The sequence below is a fragment of the Naegleria fowleri genome (assembly GCF_008403515.1).
Source record: "Naegleria fowleri strain ATCC 30894 chromosome Unknown tig72, whole genome shotgun sequence".
Lineage (NCBI taxonomy): Eukaryota > Heterolobosea > Eutetramitea > Acrasida > Naegleriidae > Naegleria > Naegleria fowleri.
Genome location: NW_025408004.1, coordinates 94,773 through 112,415, shown reverse-complemented (window position 1 = coordinate 112,415; position 17,643 = coordinate 94,773). Strand labels below are relative to the sequence as shown.

General features: G+C 35.8%; 10 protein-coding genes across 10 annotated transcripts; 4 read left to right on the top strand and 6 right to left on the bottom strand.

Annotated features, from left to right (window-relative positions):
* Window positions 1–143: 143 nt before the first annotated feature.
* Window positions 144–995, bottom strand: FDP41_009641 (uncharacterized protein; the record flags this gene model as incomplete). Its single annotated transcript, XM_044713621.1, has 2 exons — window positions 144–227; window positions 624–995. 2 exons carry the CDS (start codon window positions 993–995, stop codon window positions 144–146), a joined length of 456 nt encoding a protein of 151 aa, XP_044556660.1.
* A 104-nt stretch (window positions 996–1,099) lies between these two features.
* On the bottom strand, window positions 1,100–2,729 carry FDP41_009640 (uncharacterized protein; the record flags this gene model as incomplete). The annotated part of the gene is made up of 2 exons (XM_044713620.1): window positions 1,100–1,416; window positions 1,475–2,729. 2 exons carry the CDS (start codon window positions 2,727–2,729, stop codon window positions 1,100–1,102), a joined length of 1,572 nt encoding a protein of 523 aa, XP_044556659.1.
* Window positions 2,730–2,951: 222 nt separating this feature from the next.
* On the top strand, window positions 2,952–5,113 carry FDP41_009639 (uncharacterized protein; the record flags this gene model as incomplete). The annotated part of the gene is made up of 2 exons (XM_044713618.1): window positions 2,952–4,002; window positions 4,053–5,113. The coding sequence occupies 2 exons, from the start codon at window positions 2,952–2,954 to the stop codon at window positions 5,111–5,113; spliced, it is 2,112 nt and encodes a 703-aa protein (XP_044556658.1).
* Window positions 5,114–6,494: 1,381 nt separating this feature from the next.
* On the top strand, window positions 6,495–7,883 carry FDP41_009638 (uncharacterized protein; the record flags this gene model as incomplete). The annotated part of the gene is made up of 1 exon (XM_044713617.1): window positions 6,495–7,883. The coding sequence occupies one exon, from the start codon at window positions 6,495–6,497 to the stop codon at window positions 7,881–7,883; it is 1,389 nt and encodes a 462-aa protein (XP_044556657.1).
* A 75-nt stretch (window positions 7,884–7,958) lies between these two features.
* On the top strand, window positions 7,959–8,547 carry FDP41_009637 (uncharacterized protein; the record flags this gene model as incomplete). Its single annotated transcript, XM_044713616.1, has 2 exons — window positions 7,959–8,467; window positions 8,538–8,547. The coding sequence occupies 2 exons, from the start codon at window positions 7,959–7,961 to the stop codon at window positions 8,545–8,547; spliced, it is 519 nt and encodes a 172-aa protein (XP_044556656.1).
* Window positions 8,548–8,710: 163 nt separating this feature from the next.
* Window positions 8,711–9,185, bottom strand: FDP41_009636 (uncharacterized protein; the record flags this gene model as incomplete). Its single annotated transcript, XM_044713615.1, has 2 exons — window positions 8,711–8,785; window positions 9,030–9,185. 2 exons carry the CDS (start codon window positions 9,183–9,185, stop codon window positions 8,711–8,713), a joined length of 231 nt encoding a protein of 76 aa, XP_044556655.1.
* Window positions 9,186–9,326: 141 nt separating this feature from the next.
* Window positions 9,327–10,154, bottom strand: FDP41_009635 (uncharacterized protein; the record flags this gene model as incomplete). Its single annotated transcript, XM_044713614.1, has 3 exons — window positions 9,327–9,329; window positions 9,398–9,775; window positions 10,119–10,154. The coding sequence occupies 3 exons, from the start codon at window positions 10,152–10,154 to the stop codon at window positions 9,327–9,329; spliced, it is 417 nt and encodes a 138-aa protein (XP_044556654.1).
* A 124-nt stretch (window positions 10,155–10,278) lies between these two features.
* On the bottom strand, window positions 10,279–12,600 carry FDP41_009634 (uncharacterized protein; the record flags this gene model as incomplete). The annotated part of the gene is made up of 1 exon (XM_044713613.1): window positions 10,279–12,600. The coding sequence occupies one exon, from the start codon at window positions 12,598–12,600 to the stop codon at window positions 10,279–10,281; it is 2,322 nt and encodes a 773-aa protein (XP_044556653.1).
* Window positions 12,601–13,201: 601 nt separating this feature from the next.
* Window positions 13,202–15,391, top strand: FDP41_009633 (uncharacterized protein; the record flags this gene model as incomplete). Its single annotated transcript, XM_044713612.1, has 2 exons — window positions 13,202–15,298; window positions 15,353–15,391. 2 exons carry the CDS (start codon window positions 13,202–13,204, stop codon window positions 15,389–15,391), a joined length of 2,136 nt encoding a protein of 711 aa, XP_044556652.1.
* Window positions 15,392–15,414: 23 nt separating this feature from the next.
* On the bottom strand, window positions 15,415–17,401 carry FDP41_009632 (uncharacterized protein; the record flags this gene model as incomplete). The annotated part of the gene is made up of 2 exons (XM_044713611.1): window positions 15,415–16,722; window positions 16,784–17,401. The coding sequence occupies 2 exons, from the start codon at window positions 17,399–17,401 to the stop codon at window positions 15,415–15,417; spliced, it is 1,926 nt and encodes a 641-aa protein (XP_044556651.1).
* Between the last annotated feature and the right edge of the window lie 242 nt (window positions 17,402–17,643).

Genomic DNA, 17,643 nt, shown 5'->3' with positions numbered 1-17,643 from the left:
TTCAATGAATGTTTTCAATTGCCAATCTTGTTCAAAAGAAAACGAAATCCCTATATTGGCAATTATGTCATGTACATCAACTACATGTTCATTCAAAATCTAAAATGATTTAATAAAGTTAAGTTTGGATTGCACATCATTGGTTAGAATGAGAGTACTAGAGTGAGAGAATGCTGAGAAATGGTCAATTTTAGGATTACAAATTTACTTTCTTCTTCATCGTTTTGCTGCATATCATGTCGAAAGGAAGATGGTTCATTAATGAAAGAGGTGAATGTGTGCCACATGATCCGAATTAGTTTGGTGGTGTTGTGAAACAAATTGAGGAATGATAGAGTTGTCAACAAGTAGAGTGAAATAATGTTGAGCGTCCGTACGAAACGAGTTGTATTTTCACACACAAGGATTTTGATCATCCAACAATTGAATTTCATAAAATCACACATTGTTTCAATACAAGCAACATGAATCATTGTAGTTATGTTACATTGAATAATAGTCCGAAACACACATCGTCGATATATGTGTGTCATCATTCCATAACACATCATCATCATTGGTAGAACATAGTCACAGTTGTTCATTATTATCATATAACAACTATCACAACAGCTACAACATACCATCAACTCATCAAACCAATTCTTAAATTCATTCCATTCAATCTCTCCTGATCCATCTTCATCTAAAATTGCCATGGCGTCATCCAATTGTTCATCCGTAATATTTTTCATCGATTCATCTCCCATTGCTTCACCAATGTCACGGACTAGCACAGACAATTCATCTCTACTGATTGTTCCGTTACCATCACGATCATAGAAATCGAAGAAGAATTTTGTGAGTTTTTCATCAATTTTTGCTCCTTCGATGGCTTCTGCGAGAAGAGTTAAATCTTTGAAGAGATTGCCAGTAGGTTTGACTTCAAAGAAGCGAAGGACTGGTTCGAATTCTGTTTTGAGTTTTTGAGAGTAATCGTATGGAGTGCTTGTCATTTTGTGTTTGATTTGTGTCGAATTTTTTTTGAAATTTTTATAATACTTGTTGATGGGTGAAATTTGACAGCTAAAGAGAACGAGCTCATGTTGGTGATTAAAATTTAACTCAAAAAGAATGAAAAGTTGGAATAGTCTCTAAGGAGTGGATTGTAGCCAGATTTTGTAGCAAACTTTTCTTTTTGTGCATATTGATTCATAAATTGAGATGATTTCACAACCTTAGAACCTCTCAACATTCCATTGTTGTCTCTACAAACTTTTCCGTACACTTGTTGCATGGTTGCAAAATCAGTGGCAAAGAAAATATCACATTCACCCTTTGGAACGAGATACGACCGAAATGAATGAGATTCAATGCTGTAATTTTCGTCTGATGTGATATCTTCCTTTTTGAGAAAGATGGTTCTTTTTTCTCGAACTTTTCGTAATAGATTTGATGCCTTCATGAATTTAAACTTTTTTTTGCACAAGAGGACGATTGGTTTCACCTGATTCATCAGTTCCTAAATAGTCAAAATCGGCACATATGAGTCTGTGTTTGGGAAAATTTTGATAGAGCTTCTCAATGATTTGAAGTTGCACTGTGGGAATGAACATCACATGATCTCCACCTATGGAGCTCATTAATAAAGATCTCATTCCCCCAACGGACTTGGAGAAGAAAGATCTTATACCTTTTTTGATTTTTCCAGCTCTTAAATCCTCAATAGCTTTGTAAAAATATCTCTGAGAAACAGAATTTGATGTATTTTGAGTGTCTCCCTCAATGATTCCTGATAAATAAAGATATCGTATAATTAGCTCATCTTGACAAGGAAGAAAAACCTCTCCATAATAATTCGTAAGGGGATCTTCAAAAACATGGCATTCAAGTACATTTCCTTCGCCGTCAATGGATACCTTGTCATGAGCACAGTTGTCTAACACCTCCATAGCAATTACAAAACATTCATCTTGTTCAACATTGCTCCAATCCATGAAAGAGGCGTGATGAAGCATTAGTTTACCGTTTTTTACATGTCTAGCACATCTAATTTTTTGTTGTTCGTGAAGTTGTGAAGAAATCTCAATAATACTATATTCTGTTCGCTTGTAAATTTCTGGATATTCCTTTTCTAAATAATCCAATACATTCCGAGCACATGTTCCCATTCCACCTCCCATTTCATAAATTTTAAGTGGTTTTTCTAAATTTTCATTCTTTCCTTCTCCAAAGGTAGTTCGTAACATGTATTCTGCAATGGCGATTCCATAATATGGTTGAAATATTTCGATGGGTGTTCCCCAACTTTGAGGACCTCGTTGATATAATTCTGACAAGTTTTCCAAATAATCTAATTGATCTTGCAATTCATGAAAAGGTAAAATCATTTGTTCATCAAATGATAAATTATTATTCACTAAATCTTTTTCAAATTGATCCGTTTCAGTGGTATCCGTCCGAGTTAATTTTTCATCTCGTAGCACTGGATGCGTTATAATTAATTCATGGTCCTTCTTATTGAAATAACCATACTCGGGATTGTAAAGAGAGTCATGAATAAATTCTCTAACCAACTCGGTACGTTCTTTAAATTGATATCCATACGTAACTACTCTTGATTCATGAAATGGTCGTATCCTTGTTTGATGAAGGAGTGATGGTAAATATGATAAGGTGGCTGCTGTATTGATCGTCCCTCTACGAGTCAAAGAAATTGAATAATCATTCAAGAAAAGCCTTTTCATCATTTTTTGCTTCTCCGAAGAAGAGGGCTTGATGGAAGAGGATGGGTTCTATTGGATTCATAAAGAGCTTTCAAAAATCATCTTGTATGAATCTCGTTGGTCAACAAAATGTTCTTGAAAATGTAAAAGATCTGAATATAAATATCATTAATCTCTGAGAGTTGCTTCAACAACTTGTTTGAAAGCACAAGAAGCGAAGAGGAAGAATACTCGCATTCAAAAAAAATGAGTATCGATCTTTTACATTTGCAAGAACAAGTGTTCAAGGATCCGAAGGCTTATCGTGATGATTTCCTTCTTCAGTTGAAACACTTGGAAAACCAGACGGAAATTGCAAAATTAAGACCCAGTGATGAATCTAAATATTTCATCAAATTGTTGCAATTTTTGAGTGTTGCTTGTAAAGTTTTCAAAAACGATACAAAGCCCTTTGCCGTAAAGGTTTTGGAATTGTTAGAAACAAAGCAACAAGAGTTAGAACCCAAGTTGAGAAGACAACTTGCTATTACATTGATTGCATTCCGTAATAATGACATTCTTGATTCGAAAACACTGATTCCTGTTTTGTTTAAATTATTTAGAGTTCATGACAAGACATTGAGAAGTATGGTTTATAAGCACATTTTATCTGACATCACAAAAATTAACATGAAGAAGAAGAATCCGAATGTAAATAGATCACTCCAAAATTTCGTCTTTTCCATGCTCAAAGATTCATTTCGTATTGCAGCAAAGAAGAGTTTGCAACTATTAATTACACTTTATAGACGAAATATTTGGAACGATGATCGTTGTGTCAATGTTATTTCACAATCATGCTTTTCAGATGACACCGCTCTTGTTGTGATTGCTCTCAAATTCTTCCTAGGCGAACAGGTGGAAGATCCAGACGAAGAGGAGGAAAAAGCGAAACAAAAGAATGATGACCGAGATCTTGGCCACTTGATTAGAGATTTGAAATTCAAGGTCAATAACATTCACTCAAAGAAGACAAAAAAGAAGGAGCACAAATTCCAGAAGGCTCTCAAGCAACTTAAAAAGAAGGATAAACATAAGGAAAAGGGTATGGAAATTGAATCTCTGAATACTCTCAACATGTTGAATGACCCTCAAGGTTTTGCTGAAAAATTATTCGCCAAATTGAAAACATCCAATGAAAAGTTTGAAGTTAGAATTCTCATGATGGATGTTATTTCTCGATGCATCTCTTCCAACAACTTGATTGTACTCAACTTTTATCCTTTTGTTCAAAAGTATTTGCTTCCATCACAAGCCAGTAAGTTTCACACGTTTGTGATCTTTATTAACTCACACGACTCTCCTCAGACATTACAAAAATCCTTGCCATAACAGCTCAATCAGTTCATGATTTGGTTCCTCCTGATGTTATTCATCCAGTTGTGATGACAATTGCCAACAATTTTGCGAATGACCATTCCAAACCTGAAGTCATTGCTGCAGGTTTAAACACGATTAGAGTGATGTGTTCGAGGCAGCCAAGAGTCATGACGAAAACATTGTTGAGAGATTTGTCTCAATATTCCAAGCACAAAGATAAGCAGGTGTTCCACGCTGCAAGAGGAATCATTACTCTTTTCAGAGAGCTCAGCCCAAAGATGCTTGCAAAGAAGGACAGAGGAAAGAATCACGATCCAGAGGCTGCCATTCCAGAATATGGTACACTCAAAGTTGCTGAAGGTGTTGAAGGAATTGAACTTTTGGAAGAATATGAAAAGAGAAAGGAATCTGAAAAAGATCTCATTGCGATTGAGGGAGAGGATGATGATGAGGAATGGATCGATGTCAGTGACGATGAAAATGAAACCGTTAGTATTCCAATGGATGAAGATGACGAAGAAGATGATGAACAAGATGACGAAGAAGGAGGCGAAGTTTTGAATTTGGAAGACGTTTTTGAATTGGACAGTGACGAAGAAGAGGTTATGGAAGATGAAGAACAGGAAGAAGAAAAACCAAAAGGCCCAAGAATGGATCATGTTAGAATTCTTACTCAAGAAGACTTTGATTTAATCAAGAAGCTTAAAAAGAGTAAGGAAATGGAAAAACTCATGGGAAACAAGAGAAAACGAGTCGCCAATCTTCCTGCCGCTGATGAAACTGTTGACGAGGATGACATTGGAGATATTTCAAAGGGTGATGAATCTGACAAGGAGCAACAAGAGGAACCTGAAACCAAGAAATTCAAGAGAAGACATTGGGATCAACCAGGTACCACCAATCACCAAAAGAAAAAGAATAAGCCATACATGATGTTGAAAATGTCTAGATCTGTCAGGCATAAGAACACCATGGGCCAAAACGAAAAGAAGGTCAGAAAGAAGTTGTCTGAAAAGAGACAATTGAAACACAAACTCAAGCATCGATAAATTTAGGAAACCAATTTTCCTCTCTCCACACGAATTCATTGATACGATTACAAAAAATTTACTCACACAAAAGCCACAGCACGCAAATCAACGTCATCGCACTGGCGAATTGGGTCATTTGTTGCGATTCCCGTCAAAAAGAAACGACAAGTCGTTCGATCTTCAACCCATTGAGGATCCAAATGAATTGGATAGGAGCTCATGAATGCTTATTCGCACCAGATACTTCCTTCTTAACTTATCACAAGAGGAGGCTTTTGTCGGGAGTATTCAAGTCGTATGAAGACAAATATCTTGAAAATTAGTCATATTGACATGTCCATGTATGTTCTATTTGACTTTTCTAAGAGCTCAACGCATGTATGCAGAAGGCTTGCTCCATATGAACAATCCTTTAATCTCTCAAGATAGGAAAACCATCTCTGATTTACTGAACAAACGTGTTTTAAAGCAGCAAATGGCTGAAGATGATATGACAGTTGGCAACATCGATAAAGGAGCTTGCAAAGACAACAATGCTCACAAACTGACATCTGAAGAAGCTGACAGATGGTCAAAGATTCCTCAAACCGTTATTTGAATACGCTGTATATCTCCTGCTTTCATTGAATCTACTTTATCATGCATGAACAAGATTTATTCACCTACGAAAAAGGAATGTCTTATTAGATATTTATTCATTTACTTTCTACTCAACCAGAATGAATTAGGTGACACATTTTTACATTTTCCTGTTGCCTTTGAAGAACAACTTACAATAGAAATTGCATTGCAAAAACAACCCAAACTGGCTCACATTTTAAATAAGGAATCACGTTCCGTGATGCTATTTTGGCAAGAAATTATTTGAATGCTCAAATTCTTTATCGCCTCATTACTCGTTATCATGCAGACATTTTTCAAAGAGACATGTATGGCCAGTTTCCCTTCAATGAACAGAATGATGTTGTTTTGGATATGACCAATAGTTTGGAGTACTAATAACATGATCCTTCTCACAAGCACGGACGCAAAAGGATTTGATGCTTTTCGTTAAAGGCTTTATCGAAACATCGTCAACCATAAAAAAAAAAGCGTGAATCCAAATTCGTAGGAAAGAAATTTTACGAACGTTTTTCATCATTCATAAAATACGAGTTGTTGTTGTTGTTGTTGTTGTTGTTGATCAATCACCCAGTCAGGATTGTGTAAAAGTTTTTTCCATCATCAGCACACTCGATTTTTCAAAAACAATTCGTTTACCGCAACACAACCACACTAGTTGATAATCATAAACCTACCATCACAATACAACCACGTACACTCTCTTCATCCGATCATCATTTTCCAATCAATAATCCATTAATCATCCAACAACAAGTATTAACGACATTTCTACAACATGGTGAATAGTGATCATAAAGTTAAATGGAAGCTAAGAAGCACTGGACAAGTAACACCACGTGCCGGTCATTGTGTTGCAAATATTCCTGGCACTCCACTCATGTACGTTTTCGGAGGAAGTCATAATCATTTAGGAGACCAAATATCTTCAAAAGAATTGGATGTTTATAATTGCAACAAAGAAGGATTTTGGAGAAGAGCTGGATTATCATCCCCTATTGAAGCTGAAGATGCTAAAATTCTGAGACCAAAAGCAAGAATCGGAGCAGTCATGGTTGGGATTGAAAGAGGACAAATGATTGGTGAATTAAGTTATGCTTCCACAACAATTTCCGAAAATCAAGAGCCACATAACGCACTCTTATTGTTCGGAGGCTGGCATGAAGATACCGTTCTTAATGATTTGTGGAAATTTAATTGCAAAACCGAAAAGTGGATCAATTTAACTGATAAGCAAAAGAACCCACCTCCAGCCCGTTCAAACCACAGTGGAGTTCTCATTGATAACAATTTCATTATTTTCGGAGGCCTTGGAGAAGAAATTGAAGATGTCAAGCAAGATATGTATATATTAGACGTACAGACATTAATTTGGAGAAAAATTCCACTTGATGATACCGACGAGAAGCCACCTGCAAGTAGATCACATGCCTGTTGCGTTCATAGGAAGTCAATGGTTTTATTTGGAGGAGGGACTGAGAAAGTATGCTTTAACCACCTCTACAAATTTGATTTAGAAGTAGAAAGATGGTTCAAGATTACTCCAAACAAGAGTGAAGAATTATTACAAGCAGAAAAAGACCCAACAAAACCAATATCTTCAAATCTTGTGCTCACTGAACCTGAGCCTCGCATGTTTTCAACAGCTGTTGTTTATGATTTAGATCGAATGTTTGTATTTGGTGGAAGAAATGGAAAACAAAAGATTAATGAGGTTTGGCAATTTGATTTTGCAAATTTACAGTGGAATTTAATGCAAGTCGGAGACTATTTAGAAGATGAATCTAATACTCTTGTCCTGAATGATGATGATATGGCAGGATCCGATGACTTTGATCAATTTCCTCTTCAATCTTCTGTACCTACAACAAATAATGATGATGCTATGAACGATGCTTCACCGCTTCCATCTCCTTTGACTCCATTTTCAAGCAAAAAGAGACCAACAAAGCCAACACCAAGAACTGGTATGGGCATGACAGTTGTCACAACAGGAAAACAATTAGGACCAAAGACTCAACGAATTTTAGTTTTCGGTGGAAATGATGTCAAGAAAAAGTTAAGTGAGGTTTGGGAGTTAATTGTGAATCCAAGAGAATTCTCAAAACGAGTGGCAGCTTTGATAGAATCACCCAACTTCTCAGACATTAATATTAAAGTATTTTAGACCTTTCAATGTTAATATAATGTTAACATCATAAAGGTCCATTATTGAGAATATTAAAATTCAAAATTTCAAAAAATGTCTCAACAACTCCCAGAAGGTTGGCGAATGAAAGAGTCTTCAAGTAGACCCGGTACTTTTTATTATATCAACAAGTATACCAATGAAACTCAATGGGAGCGTCCAACCAAGCCAGCTACACCAGGTGGTTCATCAAGCCATCATCACTCTTCATCCTCCTCCTCATCGGATCAGCAAGTGAAAGTAAGCCACCTTTTAATCAAACACAACCAATCAAGAAGACCATCATCATGGAGAGAAGAAAAGATCACCCGATCTAAACAAGAAGCTATTCAAATTTTGAGTGGACTCCGTGAAGAGATTTTCAATGCTAGTGATATCGCTGAGAAATTCAGTGAATTGGCATCAAAATATAGTGATTGTAGCAGTGCAAAGAGAGGAGGCGATTTAGGCTTCTTTGGTCATGGCCAAATGCAAAAGCCATTTGAGGATGTTTCATTCGGGTTGAAAGTTGGAGAGTTGAGTGATATTGTCGAAACGGATAGTGGTGTTCATATTATTTACCGGTAAGTCTTATGCAGACGGTATAGTTATGATTCAATTTTGAATTCCTCTTCTTGGGTTTTTTGTAAATAGAACGGCTTAAGAAGAACATTGATAAAGCAATGGAAAGATAACTTAAGAAGTGCTTTCTTTTCACGCTTCCGAGTAAACAATCAATTGCTAGTGATCGGTAATAATTAAATTTCGAAAATGTTTATTTCGTAAAACCAATTCATTTGAAACATTAATAAATCCATAATTAAGAATTATTTCTTGTAATCTTCTGGATGGGCTGTCCAACGCTCCGAAGGAATAGAATATCTTGGAGGGTGAGCTCTTCTCTATAGTGTGCAATTCATCGCAATCACGAATTTCAGTTTTAAAAATTATCGTAATATTTTGTCAATCATGTTATAATTATTAATAATGAAATCATTTCAAGCCATGTTGTTGTTCAAATTAGATAATAATAAAATTGAGTGGTTGTTGTTATGGATGATGTGTCAAGAACGCAGATATTCAAACAAAAATAAGTTGATGATGATGGCACCATCGGACATGATGACGACGAGGATAAACACGTACCTCGAATGTTGAACTGATTTTGAAAACTGGAATTGCCAACAAGAATACAACACCTAGAGCAATTTTAAAATTACGTGGAGCATTCTTTGAGTTAGTGTAATATCCTCCGGTTGGAGTCCACACGTCCTTTGGATAATTCATACGATGTCCTCCCATTTTTTGTTTTTAAAAGAAAATTTTCGAGGTTATATCAAAATAAGATTTAATAATTTACATTTATTGAATGACAGATATTGCTGTTGGAATGGCGAATGGCAGTCCAAAGAATTTTCGTGTCTTACAACACTCGATTTTCAATTACTGGAATATAATGTTCCGAAACATTCAGAATGATTGTAAACAACAAGTCGAATAAAACCATAACATACCTTGTGAGTTCTTGTCCAAGGGAAAGCCTTTGCATCCAAAGCAGCCTCTGTCACAATATCCAATGATGTGGTAAGTCCAACCCATTGATGATGAGCTCCTCTCACAAGAATGTGATGAATCTTCTTTTTCATTAGCAATTCTGCAACTTCATCTCGTTCCAAATCTTCACTACAAAACTCGAGATTTTTGTGCATAATTTCGGAAACTGGTGTTGAGGAAGGTCTGGTCTCTACAAATCCAGCTTTCACTAAATCAGACTTGGTAACTATTCCAACAGGCTCACCTGCTTCGTTAACGACCACAACACTTCCAATCCTTCTCTCAACAATGAGCTTGCTGGCATCTGCAAGGCTAGCTGTTAGAGGAACAGTAGCTACCTATTGATTGAGTTGGAAGAGGAGGTTTGAATTTGAATGGTATGGCAGTACAGTTCGCATCCATCAACAAGTATATTCCGAACAATCCCAATCAGACACCACGATAATCCATGAATATTCATGAAGTGTGTTTTAGCCAAATGTGCAAAAGGTGATCACCAAATCATTTTCATAGTTCCATCAAAATCATTCCGATTTTCAACGTTTGATGGTGTATACGTTAGTGGTCCATAAAATACAACCAAACGAATTCAACAATAACATTAATTTTAGTGTTCATATGAAAATCATATTCCACAAATCGGTAAGGTTAGGAATTAAATTCATCATGATCCGTACATACCTTGTCCTTGGGAATCATAAAAAGCTTGACTTTCATTCTGTACAGGGTGTGGTAGGCTCAATCACCAACGGAATCAATTTTTTGATAAATGATTAAGTACAAATTTGGAAACAACAGAAAATATAAAACACTGAGGATCATCTTCATGAGAATGTGGTTATCAGATCTTCTCTGATACAATGTATTTGAAATGGGAGGGTTCAAATAAATGCCAATAGGAAAACACAATTTCTTGTTGAGATCGTTGTGGAGTGTGGAAATAGAGAAAATGCAAAAGCACAAGACTTGGCAAGAGAAGAGATTGTTTGGCATGTCGTAGATCGCGGTGACATCGTTTTGCCAACACTCTCAGTACCAATTCTCTGTTATTGAGAATGTATCGGTTGCTCATGTCTTCTCCACGTCTAATCATTAAAGGAACTGCTTTCAGTAAAATATTTTCATAATCTTCAATTTCATGAGAGTTCATATCAATATAGTGTGCGTGCTGATATGATTTGGTGTAATGGACAAGTTTTTGTGAAGGACTCATCCAAAGATATTTCTTAGGGACAAACTCCTTGATGAGAAGATGTGTCTCTGGAAGCAAGAATAGTCCTTTGTCTGTCACAAGTTTAAAGAGCTTGGCTCGTTGATAGTCATAGACCATGAGCTTAAACATTTGTTTTTCATCCTCAGATAAAGGTGACATAAATCCGAATATGCTGCGCATGGATTGGTCTTCCACATCCAGAACGCTTCCTTTCACGGCCGATTTTAGCACAAATGCTGCGAGAAAGGACATGATGAATCTCCTCAATTTGGTTAGTTTGGAAAATGATTTGTGCAATGTTGGGTTTTCTGCTTTCTTCAGTTGCGAAGATTCCTCACGATTTTCGAATGCTTGCAACTTCTTCATTCTATCTGGATTCGTAATACCAATGAACGACAATACTTTTTGAGGAAATAGTTCTATGTTTCCTTTTGCTGTTTTTGTGTCAGTTTCGATGTTTTGAAAAAGAGATTGAATATCCTTCAAATTTTCAAATGTAAATCGATTCTCTAACATCCGTGATTCCAATTCTTGAATGGACCTGATGTTGAGATCAACGGTTGATCCCTTAATATCTCCAAAAGAGTCATGTTCAGACCATTGAAGAAAATTCAAGCAAGCATTCCTTCGCTTCTCGAGTGAGGATGGATGCATTTCAAAGAAGGCAACGCCCATGTCCTGTGTTGAATCGTGCTGATTACTTGATATAAAACTGTATACTGGTTTAAGTAGCAAGTAGTGAGCAATTCTGTGGTTGTAATTGTACAATCCTAACTTGTGCTGAGCATGCTGCTTCATTTTAGTCTGTTTTGTCTCTCTTAATTCTTCACACTGCTTAGCAAACGTTTTCACAATTTGACCTATCAGGGATTTGACTTCCTTATTACACTCAAAGGCATAGTGATAAATGTCTCTCTGCTGATCTAACATAGATATTGTTTGATCTAAAGGAGAAAAATGGCCATCTGAAATCTCAGCGGCTCCAACAAGATGAGTGTCTTTAAAATAAGTGACACATTCTTCCAAAGTTCTCAGCAACAAATTATTTGTTTTTGTCATCTTATTTCCTATCACATAAGCCTTAATTATTTTCTTAACATTCCACGCATTTAAAAATTCAATACGTTTGTCTGAATCGTCAGACAGAAAATGTTCCATCTCCTTCCAATATTGATCCAAAACTAACTTGGTTTTGTTGACATTATTTCCAACACGTTGATATATGGAATATTGATTATGAACTTTTGAAATAAATGCTAAAGGTACATTAATGGTGTGATTGAGAAGTGATTGTGGTATTATTGCTGGAGATCTTGTCAGAGCATCAACAATAGGTATATCCTCTTCAGATATAGTGACATGTTCTAAATTATTGATATCCTTATCAAAACTTGTAAAGAAATGAATTAAAATATTAGACTCTTGTTCTGGTGTTTCATCCATAGGTTCTTGCGACTTTTCGGTGGGTGTTTGTGCAAGAGTCAAATTAAACTTGGAAATTGAAAGCGGGTTGTCCAACAGCAACAATGCATCAATTATTTTTTCTTCTTTCAATTTCCTTCCATAGAGAGTTTGTAAAATAGTTTGTTGCTGTTTCACAAAAGTGTTAGGGTCTGAAATTCCATTCGTTCGGAGTTTATCATACATGTGAAAAAACTCAGCCTGATATAATTTGATTGTTTGCATTAATTCATCTGAAAGCCTTGATTTTGTTTTTTGAGTAGCTATTGTGTGAGATTCATCACGATGGCTCTTTTCTTTTGTAGCTTTTTGTAAATATTTCATCAAGAATTTAGAAGGAAATTTTCTGCTATGCAGCAATTTCTCCACTATTTCTCTCAATTTTTCAATTCCGAGACTCCATCTTCGTTCAAATTGTTCAACAAACAACAATGAATGATTTAAATAATTAGCAAGCTGATCCAATTGTTCTAACAAGAATTCTCTCATTTCATTTTCAGTTTTACTGATATTTATATGATGATACCATTCCGATATTCGAGTAACGACTACCGCATCATCATCATCGTGAGGTTTTTTCCTCATTCGTCCGTTTACCAATAATTCATGTTCCTCTCGCACCACATTCATCTTTGCATTTTTTAAGAGTTGATTGATTCATACAAATGAATTCAACCAGATCATCTCTGGTTGGGAGAGACGAATCATTGAGGTCGAAGCGACGGATCGTCAAGATTCCGGATTTTCATAATTTGAATCTGGATACTAATTAATTTAAGTATGGGATCTGTCACCTTAATGATGGTTCCCTCACAAAAGTGTATATGAGAGAATGAATATAGTTTGAAAAGAGAAGAGTGAACGACACTCGTGAACATGCTGACAAACTCCCCTATCAACTTCAAAAGCTTTATTAGGTCTCTAATGCGTTTCTGCAGCTAATGCGTTTCGTGAAGATTGCAATGCTGGTTTTGGATCTTTGAACCTTCGCACCAAAAAAATTCTTTTTTCATTTCTTCTGTCCTCTCTCTCGTATTCTTTATCCCTTCTAAACCCAAATTTCAAATTCTTCTTCTCTTGAAGATTTTCAATGCACTCGGGAGGTGAAATTGAGTGGCTTTTTCCACCACACGGTAGTGATGCTGGTGTTGCTACTGCCGATGATTCTGAACTACAAACACAAGAAGAACACGTTAAATTAATAACCACAGAGATACTAAAGCAAGAAGATGCCACGGTGAAGAGTAGTTGTAGCAACAGCAGCAGCAAGGCTCGCAGTGGTATGGCCTTGTTGATGAGAAAGCTCGGAAAGAAGGCTTCTTTGAGCAAGTTACTTCGGAAAAATGTTGGATCGGAGATTAATGAGAAATTGTTGCTGCACATTCATCATAACGAAGGTGGAATGGCATCTACATCATCATCATCTACTATGACTGCTTCATCTCATCAATCTCAGATTTATAATGATGAATTGGATGGGTTAGATCAATATTTAAACACTTCCTCTCATTTGGAAGATATTCCTATGGAAGAGATTTTTATGGATGATTTTGAATTTTCAAACACATCTTCTCGATCTCAAACATCGAGTACAACAGCATCATCAACAACTAATGGCAACAAAGAATCACAACCAACATGTACAACACCCAAAACAGAAGTTATTTTGGATGATTTGAATGATCGTCACAGACAAATGATGCACATTGTGAAAGGTGTGGACGCTGTTGCTCATAATTTTAATTTAGCTCCCTCAACTCCCGATCAACGATATCTGAATCACTATATTCGTGACAATGATGATTGTAGCTCTAGCTCTGGTAAAGCCAGAACTTTAAGTGATCAAGAAAGCGATTTCAGCTCGGAACGAGGAGATTTTGAAAGTGAACAATGCTTTCAGTTCTCGAATGATCATCTTGACAATTATGTGTTTCTTCCAGATGAGCTATGCTACAAAATATTTTCCTATCTCGATTATGAATTCGTCGTTTTGACTATTTCTCGTGTAAATAGACAGTTTTTAAGCGTCAGTAATAGTGGAGGGTTTTGGATTCCTTTCATCAAATCAAGAAAATGTTCCGAATCCATTAACATTTTATCACATTATCTGTACAGCGCTCCTTCTATTCGATCCATAGCTCATCAATCCAAAACAGAAGATACCACAACTACTACCACCACAAATGAATCAATAACAGATACAACAGAACAAGATTTGACAGAAAATGCGCCAATAACATCACAAACCGACACAACCACTTCCTCTCATGTATTGAGTCATGATCCAGTCAATCACTTAACAATTTATAGAACGCTCTTCTTGAGCTTTCTTTATCACAAACGTAATTTGAAACGATGGTTCTTTATCACAGAAGCCAATTATTATTTATTGTTTGTAGCTCCATTGGCTTTGCTTACTTTCCTTTTCCTTGCCTCCTATGTATTTCCTGTGTTTCCTCAATTTTACAAGTTAAATTTATTTCAAGCCAATGCAGAAAAGTCCGTTCCTAACCCATCACTATTGACAGATAATCCACTAACTCGAAGACCTACCATTTATATAGAAGGAATAGGGGAAACATTTTCGAAATTTGCGCTTGGTCTTTTTGGACTTTGCGTTTGTTTAATTATTTGCTCGTTTTTATTAATTAAGCCCTTAACAACCAGAGTACTCAAGACCTACAGCTTGACAAATGTTCCTCCAGAGGATTGTTCTATGTTCACTAAATCCATAATATCCAAGGTCAAACAATCAGACTCTTCATCCTTAATTCGGTCACCGACTGAAGTACTTCCACTTTCACTTCGAAAGAAATTATTCAGAAATATTTTAGGCCACGAAATGCTTTGGACCCAAGAACATTTTGTGAGAAACATGATGCTACTGCCACTTTTAATTTGTATTCTGTCAGTCATGTTGAAAAATTTTATTTATATTCCAGTTATTTCAGAAAGTTATCATGTGGTCCTGAGCTCACCTGCCTATTTGATTATTTTGGTTCTCATCAAAAAACATTGGTACATGGTTTTCAAAACACAAGGATTTTTTTCCATTCTTATTTGCTATGCATGCTTCCACTTTCTAATGAATCAACTGAAGTGGGATATGTTGATCAGACCAATGTTCTATTTTCTGGGCCAAGTTGTTGGAGTGTGGGCTTACATTATTCTCAACTTTTGGGTATTGGTAAGTTTTTTACTTTTATACGTTAGTGATCATCTCAAATATGTAAACGAATAGGGAGGACCAAATAGTAGTGGTATTCCATGTGCAAATTAAGATTCATGTCAAATTCGAAGAAGTTACTTTTTCATTAATTTCTTATATCTATCTAAAAGATTTGTTTTCGGTGTCGTATCATTGGCAGAATGTTTTTCTAGAGATGTTCGTGGCTTATCATTAGATAACATTTCAAATTCTTGCTCTATATCGGCATCTAGACTATAGATCTGATCGTTTTGCACTGAACTTGTTATGTGACCACTTGAATTATTTGGCAAAAGCGTTAAAATTTGGAGCATGGCAGATTTCAGAATTGAAACTGCATCCCAGTAGGTGCTATCAAAGGGGAAAATTGTGCTGTTGTTTGCATTATGTGCAAAATCGATCATAAAGTCAAAGATAGCATAAATGGTGGGAACATTGGCTTTCACAATAATGTAAATAAAAACAGGGATAAGCTTGTGCTCAAAATCTTGGTATGGAATGTTGGTATGCTTGGTTGCAATCTCCACGACACTCGAAAAAACGTCCTTTGCGAGCTTAATTTTCTCTCCCAGTAATTGAGTCTTGTTGAACTCCTTGAGGCGAGTAATGATGGGTTGATAAAGAATTTCACAACAAAGCTGTGGATCTGTTCCCAAATCTAGAAGTGAAACTGATCGATATTGAGATAATCGTTCTTCGATTAATTTTGATTCGTTCTTGCTCATATACAATGTCATAATTTCCTTTTCAATTTTGATGAGTGTTGTTTGAAAAATTGAGCTATACAGATAGTTTCTATTCTTGGACAACACTAAAGAATGTTTCCAATAAGAATCCACTAACAGTGTTGTAAAATTTGCACAAAATTCCTTCACATACAAGACAGCAAAATCTGATGTAATGGTTGGTGTGTACTCTTCATCAAAGGAAAAATCACTTTTAAACTTGAGCGCAAATTTTTCAATGAGATTAGAAATTGGATGATCTTGAACATTTATGATATATCCAAGAATAAAGTAATAGAGATCTTGACTTTGATTGATAATATTCAATTGATTAAGCCATTTTTGTTCATAATCTTGTGCTTCTTGAGAAAGAGAAGATGCATGAAAATTGTCATGAATGAATTGCAGCCACATGGCATCATAGCCCTTACTTTCAAGAAGGGCGTTCGGTCCTACGTCTGTAAAAGATTCTACATCATTCATACCTCTACTTGAATCGTACATGTTGTTTTCAATATAATTTTCGATGACATCCACTTTCTTATGGAGCGTATTTGCAAGCTCTAATTCTCTATTATAGAAATGTGCCCTTTGTTGATCAATTTCAATAAGCTCTTTTTCTGTTTGTTCCTTCATTCTTGTTTTTTCTTGCAACTTTCTCTTCATTTTCAAATAATTCTATTGTGTGACAATTAATTCTAGATAAGAACGATTTTAAAGAAAAATCTAAAAACCTTACCTCTCCACTTTGTTGTTGTGAATGATCATTAATTCGTCTCATGAGCTCGCTTTGTTCTGCATCCAACTTCATCAATTTAGCTTTTGTTATATTAAATTGTTCGTTTAATCTTTCTATTGGCACTTGGCTGGTAGACACCCCTTCGCTTGCTTGTTGCATGTTTGCGATGGATGATGCTGAATTAGTTTCTCCTCCTAAAACCAACATACTCTTTGCATTATTTATCCAATCATAGAAAGGTTTCTTTTTCGGAGAGCTTGAAAGTGTTGTTGGAATGGAAGAATTATTTGCTATTGAATCGGGAGTGATGATGATGTTTGAATTCAATCGATGGTGTTGTAAGAGTAGTATGGTTCTCTCCGAACACTTTTCATAGATCATTTTCAACCGATCCACATAGTTGGAATTAAATAGTCCATTCAGAACATCTTTGGATTGTAGCATGCTTCCTATTAATTGGATTGCCTTTCCATAGTTTGAAAGTGCTTCATAGAGTTGATCGGAGCTTGGATTGGATGAGTTAATTTTCTCTTCATAATTTAAAGCATAATGTACTTGAGAATAAACTTGCTTAATTAACTGATCCACGGAGGGAGATGTTGACAAAAACGACGACATGTCGGAATCAATCTTTGGCTATATTGTTGATGTATATAACAATTCAAAATGACGATGATGATGATCCTTTTTTCGATTTCCACCAAACTCAAATCGGTGGTGTGTGTTGTTCGCACCAATGGATGAATTTTTTTCCAAGTCCTTTCCAATTCAAATTTGTGGGATGCTTTCGATTCATTCAATATTGTCAATAATTGGCAAATATGATTAATGGACAAATGATAGGCTTTGAATGTAATCTC